This window comes from Lonchura striata, chromosome 36 (genome assembly GCF_050655825.1).
Source record: "Lonchura striata isolate lonStrDom1 chromosome 36, ASM5065582v1, whole genome shotgun sequence".
NCBI classification, from domain to species: Eukaryota; Metazoa; Chordata; class Aves; order Passeriformes; family Estrildidae; genus Lonchura; species Lonchura striata.
In genome coordinates this window covers 1,064,970-1,078,691 of record NC_140738.1, presented here as the reverse complement: position 1 = coordinate 1,078,691, position 13,722 = coordinate 1,064,970, and the positions used below count along the sequence as shown (strand labels likewise).

At 52.0% G+C, this 13,722-nt stretch overlaps 1 protein-coding gene and 1 pseudogene across 1 annotated transcript; both read right to left on the bottom strand.

The window, feature by feature from the left end:
* Nucleotides 1-207: 207 nt before the first annotated feature.
* LOC144246359 (olfactory receptor 14J1-like) lies at nucleotides 208-1,761 on the bottom strand. Its single transcript, XM_077783744.2, has one exon. The coding sequence runs from the start codon at nucleotides 1,705-1,707 to the stop codon at nucleotides 679-681; it is 1,029 nt and encodes a 342-aa protein (XP_077639870.2). The 5' UTR covers nucleotides 1,708-1,761; the 3' UTR covers nucleotides 208-678.
* A 6,370-nt stretch (nucleotides 1,762-8,131) lies between these two features.
* LOC110483738 (uncharacterized) overlaps nucleotides 8,132-13,722 on the bottom strand; it is a 65,666-nt pseudogene continuing 60,075 nt past the window's right edge.

Below are 13,722 nucleotides of genomic sequence, written 5' to 3'. Positions count from 1 at the left end.
CTGGCCCCAGGGGCTGATGGCATTTGTGCTGCCTCAGGTTCATGTCCCCACACCAACAGCCTGGGGCTGCTCACGGGGGTTTTCTGTGCTGAGCATTGGCCTGGCCGTGTTCTTGAGAGAGCCTGGGCAAGGAGCCTGGAGCCCCCAGGCCCTGGCCTGAGGCATCAGCTCTGCCCCAGCAGTGCCCATGGCCTGTCCCTGCTGCAGCCCCAGCACTGCCACCCCCAGGACTGTGCCCGGCCCCGAGAGCACTCAGGCCCTGCAGCAACACCAGGGCCACCAGGGCAGCGGGGCAGGGCCACGGGAGCAGCCCTGGCAGCACCAAGTGCTGCTGCTCCTGGGCACAGCTGCTGTGCCAGCCCTGATCTGCCCCAGCTCTGCACACAGACATTGCTGCTGCAGCTCCAGAGAAGGCAACAAAAGGGCATCTCTGCAGAAAACTGTGCTGGGAGATCCTTGAGTTCCTTTAAAGTCACCAAGAGCACAGCCCCTCATTGGCACAGTTTGTGGGTACAGGGAAGGTGGGGAGAAACAAAATGAGAAATGGCACAAACAATGACATTTCTTTGTGGACAATATGAAAAAATTTAAACAAAGAAAAAACCCACCAAAATAAACCAACTAGAAGTATAAAAAATTACTTTTATTACAAGTGATTTGCAGAAATTCGCCATCAGTTTAATGTCTCTGGAAGCAACCAGTCATCAATATCCTCACGGCAGCCTCGAGCTCCTGGTTCCTCAGGCTGTAGATGAGGGGGTTCAGGGCTGGAGGCACCACCGAGTACAGAACTGACACTGACAGATCCAGGGATGGGGAGGAGATGGAGGGGGGCTTCAGGTGAGCAAATATAATAGTACCGGCAAATAGGGAGACCACGGCCAGGTGAGGGAGGCAAGTGGAAAAGGCTTTGTGCCGTCCCTGCTTAGAGGGGATCCTCAGCACAGACCTGAAGATCTGCACATAGGAGAAAACAATGAACACAAAACAACCAAATACTGAACAGGCACTAACAACAATGAGCCCAAGTTCCCTGAAATAGGAATAGGAGCAGGAGAGTTTGAGGATCTGGGGGATTTCACAGAAGAACTGGCCCAGGGCATTGCCATGGCACAGGGGCAGGGAAAATGTATTGGCCGTGTGCATGATAGCATTGAGAAAGGCACTGGCCCAGGCAGCTGCTGCCATGTGGGCACAAGCTCTGCTGCCCAGGAGGGTCCCGTAGTGCAGGGGTTTGCAGATGGACACGTAGCGGTCGTAGCACATGATGGTCAGGAGGAAATACTCTGCTCCTAGGAAGAACAGAAGGAAAAAGAGCTGTGCAGCACATCCTGTGTAGGAGATGTTCCTGGTGTCCCAGAGGGAATTGTGCATGGCTTTGGGGACAGTGGTGCAGATGGAGCCCAGGTCGCTGAGGGCCAGGTTGAGCAGGAAGAAGAACATGGGCGTGTGCAGGTGGTGGCCGCAGGCTACGGCGCTGATGATGAGGCCGTTGCCCAGGAGGGCAGCCAGGGAGATGCCCAGGAAGAGGCAGAAGTGCAGGAGCTGCAGCTGCCGCGTGTCTGCCAGTGCCAGCAGGAGGAAGTGGCTGATGGAGCTGCTGTTGGACATTTGCTGTGGCTGCACATGGGAATCTATAAGAAAAATAATTATGGAATAGTTGGGTGTGGACAGCACTTTAAATATCCCAGCACAGCTTAGGGGCATCTTCCCCCCAATGCCTTCCCAGGGCTCTTCTGCCTGGGGCTGTCCCTGCCAGCAGCTGCTTCCCTGTGCCCAGGGCTGGTCCCTGCCAGAGCTGCCAGAGCCCAGCCCAGCTCTGGGGGCTCAGCTCTGCCCTGCAGACCCCTCCCAGACCTGTCGCAGCCCAGGGGCAGCTCTTGCTCTGCAGGCTCTGATGGCAACATCAGAGCAACACTGAGGAGGCTGGAAAAAGCACAAAGATGCTGCATCTAAGAGGCCCTGTGCTGAAATCTGTTACTGCCTGGTTTATTTAGATGTGAAAAAAAAACTTTTCTTTTTATCAATATGAACTGAGAGATGCATATCTATGGGGAATTCCCCATCCAGGCAACAAAGATTAGTACATAAGAAAACAGAAATTTCCCATTTATGCAGTTCCTGTCTTGCTACGCTCCCTGTATAATCTATTTGGAAAAGTTCTGGAGTTAAATGCCATGCTGGGAACAGTCCTGAATAATGCAGCATCCTCACCACACAAGGAGAATATTGCAAGACTTACCAGCTGTCTCCTTTCCCCCAGATCTTGTCCCCCAATTCTAGGAGCAGCTCCAGGGCCGGCTGAGAGCTGTCCCTGGCAGGCAGCAGAGTCCCTGGCCCAGCACAGCGCCCTGGGCTGCAGGACCCTGCTCTGCAGGACAGCCCTGGGCACCCCTGGCTGCTCTGCACAGGAGATGAGCAGAGAATGCACTCACAGGGTCTGTGGGCATTGGGATGTTCCAGCTTTAGGAGATCTCTCCAGGAGCTGCAGCTGCATTGTCCTGCAGCCAGAGGTTCCTGTGCCAAGGGCTGGCAGTGATTCTGCCCCAGGCACTTCTCAGCCCCTTCCCAGCCCTGACTGATTGAAGCTCCCTGTGCCTCTGTGCTGTGCCCGGGCTGGCTGCAGGCAGTGCCCCAGCCCTGCTGGGCTGGGAGAAGAGCTGCTCAGCAAGAGAAATGTGCTTTTGAAGCTCTGCTTGGTTACCAGGATCACCCTCTGTGCCAGGAGCCCGGCCCAGCTCAGCAGCACAGACACAGCACAAGGACTTTAATGACCCTCTGGGGCTTTGTGCTCAGGCCCTGAACACCAGGCCCTGAGAGGGAGCTGCAGAAAACTCTCCAGAACTCCAAGTCAGAATCCAACACCAAAGTTTCTTGGACTTTTAATGGGTCCCACTGAGGGACAGAACTGAGAAAGTGTCCCCAGGCCCCAGGCAGAGCAGAGAACTGGAGGCCCTGATGCCAGGCGGGGATAAAGAGAAGCCAAGTCTTGGTGCCCTGGGGTACAGCAGGGTCTGTGCCACCAAGGGCTGTGAGGAGACACCTTGTCCTGAGGCCCTGGGGCCTCCTGGCACAGCCCCAGCCAGGCTGGGCACTGTCAGCCCCTGGTCCTGCCCTCAGCATCCCCCCCATGCCCACATCCCAGTGGCCTCAAGGATCTGCTGGAAGGAGTCCCTGGGGAGCCTTGGTCAGGAATGGCCCTGGGGGCTCCTTCATGCTGCCAGGGACTGCAGGTTTTTCAAAGGACTTTGCCTTTTGCTTTTTCTTTTCTGAGAGCTTTGTGCAATCATGGCCTCCAATTATCTGCTTTAATTGCTCCCCTGAGATTCTTTGTCAGTAACAACTCAGTGGGCTCATTAATGCTTCAGGGTACTTCAGTTCTTTTAAGGTACTTGGTGTTTCCCTTTTGATCCAGACTCTGTGAGAGGTTTGTTCAATAATGGCCCCAATTATCTGCTTTAAGGAGTCCCTTGAGAGCTTTGTACTGACACTCAGTGGGGCGCATTGATGATTTGAAATACTCAAGGTGTTTAGGGTACTTTGGATTCTCCTTCATACACTGAGTCTCTGAGAGTTTTTTGGGCCATCCTGGCCTCCAGTTCTTCCCTCCAAGGAGTCCATGAGGAACCTGTGTTGGGGATGGATCTCAGTGGGACCCATTCATGCTTTGAGACACTTTGGGTGTTTCTTCTGACTTTGACTCCTTGAAAGGTTTGGGCAATCTCCTCTCAGGCCCTGAAGTTCCAGGGCTCAGCTCCAAAGGAAACACGGAGCTCATTGGGATCAAGCAAGTCCTGACAAACCATGGCTCTGCCTTGATTTCCCTGTGCTCTGGGGCAGTTCATCAGGAAGGTTTGCTGTTGCAGTTATGGAGAAATATTTCAAAGAGTTTCTAGGAAATATATATTCCTATTTTAAAGGATGTATTTTATTCCTGTTCTCCTTCGAGAAGAGGTAGTTGCATCATTCAGTGATTGATACTGACCCAGGGAGTCTCTTAAGGAGATCTGGCCTGGTCAGAGAAGCTGTGCCTTGAGGTCTGACCCAGTGTGGACAGCCTTGCTCCATATTCCCCACCCCCATCCTGTCTGTCCTCACTCACCTGGGACCTGCTTTACTCAGAGAGCTGGCTACACTCAAGGAAAGAGGGATTTCCCTTCCTTCATTTTCAGAGCAATCTAAAACTCCTGAGTTTCCCCACTGAAAACAGACAATGTCCTCAGCTGTGTGCCAAGCCCAAGGTGCCACCAAGACACTTCCAGGCCTGCCCTGGGCCAGCTGTGAGGGTGGATCATCATCCCAACCTGCACTGGGCCATTGCAAGGGGCTGTTGCCATGGTCACTGCACTGACCCCACTGCTGGCTTTGGGTGCCATGGCAGTGCTCATCAGTTCAGGTTTCCTGGGAAACCAGCCCAAGGAGCCATTTCTGCAGCCAGGTTCCATGGCCACTTGCCTGCAGAGCTGCTGCTGCCCTCGGCTGCCATGGCAGCCCTCAGGACAAAGCGGTGCCAGAGCTGTTCCAGGTACAATTGCAGTGACACTCCTTGGTGCCGCCAGGTGCCACGGCAGTGGCCACAGGGACCCGTTCCTTGGTTTGGTGCCACGGCAGCCAAGGCCTGGAGCCACTGTGATGGTTGTTTGCCATGGACACCTGCCCTGGGCCCCTTGCTCAGGGCTGGTGTCACAACCCAGAGCCAGAGGGGGTCCTGTTGCCGGGGGCTTGTGCCATGGCCACCTGTCCTGTGCCGCGCTGGCTGGTTGGGCGCCGTGGAACCAGCAGCAAAGGGCAGAGCCAGGGCCAAAGGCCAGGTCAGGCAGACAGAAAGGGGCAGTGCTGGGCTCTGTTCCCATGGCAGCCCTCACTGGGTATGACACCTGGGTCACCTGTCCTGGCACTTGCCATGGAAACCCAGCCCATTGGAAATACAACAGTGGACAAAGGTTTTAGTAGGGCCTGTCACACCAGGACAAAGCCTGATGGTTTTAAACTAAAGAGGGACATTCAGATAAGAAGAGATAAGGAAGAAATTTTTGATGATGGGGTTGGTGATACACTAAGGCTGGTTGCCAGGGAGGTGGTCAATGCTCCATGCCTGGAAACATTCCAGTCCAGCAGGGACAGGGCTCTGAACAACCTGATCTGGTGAAAGATGTCCCTGCTCATGACGGGGTTTGGATGAGATGCGCACTGCAGAGCTCTTCCCATCCACATTCCAGGATTGCATGGGGAGAAGGGGCTGCTCAGTGGACTCCATCCACTCCCTTGACTCCTCATTGTCTCTGCTGGAGCCCACATCCAAGAGCCAAATCCAGCCCCTTCTCTGCCTTTCCTGTCCCTGCCCCAGGGGCTGGCAGAGCCAGGCTGGCACCAGTGACCTTTGGTCTGCAGGGCTGAGGTCACACTCTGTGGGCTGGGGCAGAGCCCAGCCAGAAATGAGCCCTGAAGCAGCAGCTCTGCAGTGTGGTTGTGACAGCCTAGTCAGAGAGCAAGAAAACTGGGTAAGTTTTCACAGAATCAGCCTGTGAGACTTCAGGGACTTGAAGATAAGCACAGATAGCTTATTATTATAAACAACCTGCAGATGTTGTTTTCCTACTCTCTGTTTTCTTGTTTTTCTCAAAGATTGTTTATCAGAAGGGCGACTTGTTAATTAGCTGATCAGGTGAAATGTACTAACGAAGTGACCAATCAAATCTCCCTGGATCGGAACAGCTTATAAAAAGGAGCAGTTCCAAATATACGGCACATTATGCCAATCAGCCTCCTGATGAGCCTGTGTCATTTCTAACTCAGCAGTGACCCTGCAGCGCTGGCCACCAGGCCGGGTGCCAAGGGAGGCTTCTGGCCATGCCCTGCAAGCAGCTGCTGCTGCCAAGGTGCCTTTGGTGCCTCGAGCTGTCCCTGGCACAGCTCCCAGCACGGCACTCTGCCCTTGTGCCCGAGGCCTTCCCTGTGCTGGGGCTGGCCTGGGGCTGTTCCTGCAGTGGGACCTGCCCTGCTCCTGGCACAGGAAAGGCAGTTCCTGATGGAGCAGGAGGCTCTGCCTGCAATGGGCTCAAACCACTCCAGCCAGGCCCTGTTTGCAAAGCCCCAGTGGGAAATGAAGGAGAGGGGTCACGCTGCTTTTGGGGTGAATAATGCTGAAACCAGCCTGACTCTTCCATCCCAAAGTTCAACATCCTCAGAGGGAGCTGAAGCTGTGGCAGAGCTGGAAAAATCCCCCTAGAAAGGAGCAACCAAGGGACACCACTGAGAGCTTCTGCAGAGCTGCTGAGCTGGCCCAGCCCGGGCACATCTGACTGGCAGGGCAGCACTTCAGACTAGAAAAGCCCCATCCCAGATTTTAACAGCAGCGTCTCCTGACCTTTCCCTTCTTGGGGAATGTGGAGATTCCTCCCTGCATTGGGGACACCCCTCAAGGTCACTGCTCCAGGTTGAACCAAAGAGATTTACCCACAGTCATTGCTCTGAGGGAGTGACATCAATCTCTGCTTAATTACTGTTTGTTCTTTAATACAATTGCTTTGAAATCACTTTGTAGTTCATAATATGAATATATCATATCATATCATATCATATAATCTCATCTTATATAATCATATCATATATCATATATCATATATCATATATCATATATATCATATATCATATATCATATATCATATATCATATATCATATATCATATATCATATCATATATATCATATCATAATCATATCATAATCATATATAATAATAAAAATTTTGTAGCTCTTATGCCTTGGTGTAAATATATCTTATTAAGATAATTTTGTCTAATCAATTCCATAATAGATAATATATATTTATAGCAATAGACCTGGTTTGCCATCCTTAACCCATTGGGACAAATTCTATAAAGGTTTAATTCCACCTTTATAATTCTTTACACACACACTGTTGAAAAGTCTGGGACTGGGATTCGAACAAGCTGCTCCAAGGCTCTTCTCACAGAAAGAGATTAGAAAGCCTGGAGGTCCCTGGGGGTATTTGTGGATCTGAGGGGGCTGTTGGGACTCCTTTCTGCACCTCGTGACCCAACAGGAACTTCTCTAATAAACTTTGCCTGAAGCTCCCACTCTGGTCATGACAGGAAACCCTGTGAGTGTCTGGGATATCCCGGCTCTTTGGTCGCCTGGGGACTCCTGGGATGTCACTGTGGAGCCCCCGTGAGTGCCTGTGACAGATCGGTGCCTGAACAGCCCAAGGTGCCCTGGGATATCACCAAGTAATGGCTGTGACTGCCTCTGACCACACGGCTCTTGCCATCCCCAGAAACCCTTGGGAGGGCTCCATGGAGCCCCTGTCTCTGTGTGCGACATTCCAGCTCTTGAACAGCCTGGAGACTCTTGGAAAGTCCCCATGGAACCCCTCTGAGGGCCTGTGAACAAATCTCATCCTTAGCAGGAAAACATGCCCAGCCCCTGGTGCTATGGTCAGTTTCCATGGCAACCATCCCCAGGAAACCCTGTTGCTATGGTCAGTTTCCATGGCAACCATCCCCAGCCCCTGTTGCTATGGTCAGTTTCCATGGAAACCACCCCAGCCCCTGTTGCTATGGTCAGTCCCTGGGCAGCTCCATGGAGACCCCATGCCAGGGGTGGTTGCCATGGACACCAGCTCAGGCCTGGAGCCCGTTGCCATGGCAACCATTGGCACTCCCATCCCCAGGGTCATGGATCCCAGAACCACAGAATTGGCTGAGCTGGGAGGGACCCATCAGGATCCTCGAGTCCAACTGCTGGCCCTGCACAGGACACCCCAACACTGCCAGCCGGGGCCTGGCAGCGCTGTCCAAATGCTGCTGGAGCTCAGAGAGCCCTGGAGCTGTGACCCTTCCCTGGGGAGCCTGGGCAGTGCCCCAGCAGCCTCTGGGCAAAAACCTTTTCCTGAGATCCAACCTCAGCTTGCCCTGACTCAGCTGCAGCTGCTCCCTCCACTCCTGTCCCTGGGCACCAGAGTGAAGAGGTTCCCTCACCCCAGCCAGGGACCCTCTCCCAAGGCTGCTGCCATGGCCACCAGGGCTGGCACCAGCTGGGATGCTCGGTTTCCACACGCCGGGCTTCAGGAATTTCCTGCTTCAGCTAAAACCGCGCTGCCGCTGGCTGCCCTCCCGCCTCCCATGGAAAGCACAAAAGGCAAAGATCCCGGGATGGGAAAAGAACAATTTACTGGGAACAGCAACGAGATAAAGAACAAACAGGAACAGAAAAAATATTGACAACAGAAGGGATAAGAAAAACTATTTACAGGGAAAATTTCAACATCAATGACTGTCTTTTCCTGGCCATGTATTTCCTCCTGTCGGGAAAGGACACCCTTCTCCTCAGGGGAAGAGAGAGAGAGTCCCTTTCCTGCCCCTGGCACTGACCTGAGGTGGGAGTGAATGTAGTGACAGGGCCATGGCCAGACCCTCATGTTCTCCAATCCCACATCAGGTCATTGGCAGGGGCAGGAGAAGGTACAGGTGTCTTCCCAGCATGGATCACAGGGAACAGGGATCACCAGGGATCTTCCCAATGTGGGTTTTTTAATGGGGAATGAAGCTGGAGTGGTGCACAAAGCTCCTCCTGCAGTTGGGGCACTCACAGGGCTTTCCTCACCAGTGCGTCCATTGGTGCCTGGTCAAGTGAGAGCTCTGGGTGAAGCTCTTCCCACACCGGGGACACTCGTAGGGCCTCTCCCCGGTGTGGATGCGCCGGTGGGTGATGAGGTGGGAGGTGCGCTTGAAGCCCTTCCCGCAGTCGGAGCAGCGGAAGGGCCTCTCCTCAGTGTGGATCCGCTCATGGAGGACGAGATTGGAGCTGGTGTGAAACCCCTTCCCACACTGGGGACACTCGTAGGGCCTCTCCCCAGTGTGGATGCGCTGATGGATGACAAGGTTGGAGCTGCAGCTGAATCCCTTCCCACACTTCCCACACTCGTAGGGCCATTCCCCAGTGTGGATCATCTGGTGTCGTTTCAGATTGTTGCTCTGCCTGAAGCTCTTCCCACACTCCAAGCACTTGTAGGGCTTCTCCCCATGGTGAAGCTGCTCATGGAGCTCCAGCTCCAAGACCTGGCTGAAGCTCTGTCCACCTTCCTGACCCAGAGTGGGTCTTTCTTTCTCAGAGCATCCTGGGCTGGGCTTGCAGCCCCTCCTCCTGTGGGATCTCCAGGGATTTTCCTCCCTGTTGGATTCCTGCGCTGTGGAGTTGCTCAAAACGGCCTCTTCCATGAGGTTCTGCTGCAGGGATTTGTCCTTCCTGGTCTCCATTCTCAGCTCCTGCTCTGAGCTAAAAAGGACAAGGAGAGGATGGGATTTGCCTCCGTGCCAGAGGGAAGGGCAAGGAGATCCCCCCAGAGTGTCCCCGGCAGGAGGGCACCGGCAGCGGGGCTGTCCAGCAGCCGGGGGCCAGGCTGGGCTGGGAGATGGAGCAGGAGAGAGGGGGAAAGGGGCACTGACTTCCTCCTCACCTGCCTAGGTGCACCAGGGCATCTTCCTCTTCCTCACAACCTTCCCCTCCATCTGGCGAATGTTTGGGTATGGGAAATCCTGTTTTGGGAGGAAAACAAGGGATGAGCACAGTGAGTTTTTTACTAGTTTGAAGGCAAACCAGGGGGAGAGTCTAAGCCAGAATAATTGAATAAGAAAATTAAGATCCAAACAATGATACAGAAACACTGGCTTAATCTGACAGAGTCAGGATATAACCTGACACCCCGTTGCTCAGGGTGGTGGTAGCAGGCTGATGAAATGGTGGCTGCAGTCCGGCTGGAGTGATGAACGTGATTCTGTCAAAGCAGTGATCCTGTAGAAGGGTCTGGTCTTCCTCTGAAGGTCCAGTGGTGCTTATGGAGCTCTTGTCCTCTGGGAATGCAGTAGGCAAGGTGGTTGTGGTGTTGCAAATGGTGAGATTATATCCAGGTAGAAATGCTTGGTTCCTCCCCCTGGGCGGAGCATCCCACAATGGGATGATGTAATTTTATCAGTGCTGCAGTGACACTCAATGGCCCATTAAGAGAAGATGGACCCTGGAGGGCGTTATCAGGGCTGAGCCATGGAAGAGATAAAGAACACTGCCCCACCTGTTGATAACAGTTTATGGAGATGGGGACTGAAAACACTTTTGGCTACATCTGACATTGTAACCTGAAACAGTGAGGCAATCCCTGCTCGGGGTGGGGGGTGAACACCACCCCCCTTACCCAAACTGGCTCCGGTGTAAAACCCCCACCCTGGGAAGGCCACGCACACAGGGGACAATGTCACACTTGCCCTGCCCCAGGGGACATCTCTGTCCCTGTCACTCCCTTGCTCTCCCCCCTTTTCTCCTTCTTTCCATCTCTCTCTTAAGTTTGTTAAAATCACTGGAAGAAAGGGAGCAAATCATACCAGCAAGACTGACAAGGATCATTCACCCCAAAGTGAGGAACACAAGGCCACTAAAGTTCTACAAGAAGCCCAGCTCAAGTAGCTAAATTCCCAAATAACTCCTGAATTCAGAGGCTTGGGGGAAGAATCATTATTTTCTTTGTCCCTGTCACCTTTGTTACAGCTACACGGAGCTTTCCCTTCCTTTTAATAATCTGTATTGGGACAAATTTCCATGTTTCTTTTTTTGGAACCTGTCAGCATCTGAGTTGGAGCTGTGTTGGAACTGATGAAATTTGGAATTTCCAGAGAATTGCTTCTGTTGTTAGTTTATTAATGATTGGGATTTGTTTGCGTTTTCATCACAAGTGACTTGTGGGAAGAGCAAATCTTCCTCAAGGCATTTTATGGAGGGTTAAGTTTAATTTCTGCTGAGTTTGTTTTTTCCAGTGCTCAGAGGATGCTCAAGGGTCTCTGGTTTTGGTTTGGCCCTAATTTTCTTCCAATTTGTCTTTATCACTTAAAAACATTTGGAAAATGACTAAAATTATTATTGACCAGAGATGTCAATAGTCACACCAATTATGAGGTGTTTGAGGTGGAATATATTGTTTGGGAACATATTCTGGAGGATTTGTGAGTTCTTGGGGGATATCTGGTAGTATTCTCCGTATCTTTGCACTCCAAAAGCCAAGGTGGATTTGTCTCTCACCTCAAAATGACTCAATTCCACTGGAAACCCCTCAATCTAACCCCAAAATTGCTCAATCCCACCTCAAAATGGCTGGTTCCCACCTCAGCCCTAAGCCAAAATTACTCAATTCCACAGCCTCCAGGGTGAGATGGGGTTGGAAGGCGATTGGGAGAAATGAGATCCAAATTTGAGGTTGTGGGGTCAGGATTGTGTGGGGCTGGGTGGTTGTGATTTATTTTGATAATAAATAAAACTATCAGAATTATTGATTTCTGTCCCATTCCTTTTCTGTCAGCTCTGGTTTGCTTCTCAGAGTGCAGCCTTCTCAGCTGATTTTGTGACCTCCAGTCCCAGACTGAAAAGCAAGATGTGTTCTATTTGCCATCTGTATGGCAGTTGTCCTGTGTTAAGTGGGCAGTTTTTCCTTATCTCTTCCACAATCAATCCTCCCTCAGGGTAGACGGCTGCTGATAATGGGCTATTGAATGTCACTGCATGACTGATAAGAACTGTAACATCCCATTGTGAGATGCCTCGCCCAGAGGGAGGAGTCAAGCATTCCTACCTGCATCTAGTCTTGAGATTCTGGCCCACCAACACAGCTTTTCTGGGCTGGATTTTCCCAGAGGAACAGCTGCCTCTTCCTCTTCCTCTTCAGAGGAAGACACCCTTTTCTACAGGATCATTTCAACAGAACCACACTCCTGGAGGACTGCAGCCACAATTCCAATTGGACTGCAGCCAACACCCTGTCCAACAGAGTGTCAGGTTGTATTCTGGCTCTCTCAGTGTTGTTTTGGCTCACCGCATTATCCATATTTTCATTTTTTTCCCTAATAAAAAACTTTTATTCCTGCTTCCATATTTTTACCTGAGAGCCCCTATTAATTTCAAATTTACACCAATTCAGAAAGAAAGATTGTCTTGGTTTGACAAGACAGGAGTCTGTGAAGGAGGTCAAAAGCCTCCTGTGCAATGGAGAAGGTAATCCCCCTCCCTCCGAATTACAAGGATTTTTAAATTAAAAGGCTCTCAGGCAAAGATATGGGAATGGGAGTAACAATTCTTTACTAGGAGAAAACTATATAACAATTTAAAAAGGCAAATGCAATCAGTACAAACAAAACTAGTGAAAAAAGTCCACAACCTGAGGATTCGGGGTGTCGGTAGCAGTCCGGTTGAAATGATAGCTGCTCCTCTTGCAGTGGCTGATGAATTGCAGCTGAAGCGGTGATCTTTAGAAGGGTATAGTTTACTCTGAAGATCTGGTGGCAGTGGGGCCGGTCTTCCTCTGTGACGGGGCCGCCTCCGAGCCCCGCCGCTGCCGCCTCACCGCGCTCTGGCCGCTTCTCTCAGGAGTCCTGCTGAAGGAGCTGCTTCTCTGGGAATACCCGCAAAGAGAGAGCTGCTCTGTCCCCCAAAAGGTACCACTTAATACAATAAAAAGAGTGCTTGGCTTCCCCCTCTGGGTGGAGCATCTCGCAATGGGATGGTGTTACGTTACCAGCCCTGCAGTGAGTCAGTCAATGGCCCGTTAACAAACGATTACCTCTTCGGGGCAAACCATTGTTCTTGGAAGAGATAACAAACCTGCCCAACCTCCAACAGATGGCAAATAGAATACAAGCTTATCTTACAACCCAGGACAAGAATCTACATTTTTTCATTTCAGGAGAGGCTCCTGCCTTCCTTAGAAGACACCTGTCATTCCAAACCAAAACACCTCCTTTCTCTCCTGCCTTCCTTTGCCTGCTCTCTTTCTCTCTCTGTGTCTCCCTTGACCCAGGACAGCTCCCACCAAAGACCCTGCCCTGATTTCATTCCCAGTCAATGAGATGCAACAACCATGGGTGAAGTTATGAAGGCTGGCAGTGAAATGCCACTGTAGGATCTTGCTGCACTTGGCTTTTGACTCTTCCATAAGAGCTTTTCCTTCAAGGTCAGGAACATTTTTCCTGGTTTGGAACTGGAATTCCAGCCCCTGGGAGTGTGTGCCATGGATCCCAGAGGTGCATTCCCGAGGCTCCCAGGGTGCTGCTCCTGCCGTGCCTCCCAAGGAGCTGTGCAGGACAGGGGACAAGGTGCAGCAGCTGTGTTGGTGCTGCAGTGCCACAAGGGCCCCTGGTTCCAGGAGTTTCAGCACTGTCAACAGCGGTTCCTGGGTTCCCATGATGTCCTGCTGTGTCACCATAGATATTTGGTGTCATGAAGTTCTTCAGTGTCACAATGGCCACCTCACTCCATGAGCTTCTGCAGTGTCCAAATGGCCTCCTTGGATGGGCAGTGTCACCATGGACCATTGGCTCCTTGCAGCCCCGCTGGGTCACCATGGACTCCTTGGTTCCATGAGGTTCTTGGGGTGTCTCCATGGTCTCCTTGGATCCACAGTGTCACAATGGGCCACTGGATCCACGTGGCCCTGCTGTGTCACCATGGCCCCTTGGTTCCATGGGACCCCAGGGTCACAATTGACTCCTTGCTTACTCATCCTATGGGAGAGAGCTGTCCTTCTCCTCCAGGGGCCTATGGTCAAAACTGGGATTCGTTCCCCAAATTTCCTTATATGCAAAGATTGTTCCCTGATGAAATCTGCCAATAGAAACAGCTCTGGCTGTCTTGGCCATCCAGGGGCCACCTCATCTGCTTTTCAGAC

Excerpts from the sequence above, each read along its gene's own strand:
- LOC144246359 (XM_077783744.2), bottom strand. The coding sequence starts at position 1,707 with ATGCCCCTAAGCTGTGCTGGGATATTTAAAGTGCTGTCCACACCCAAC.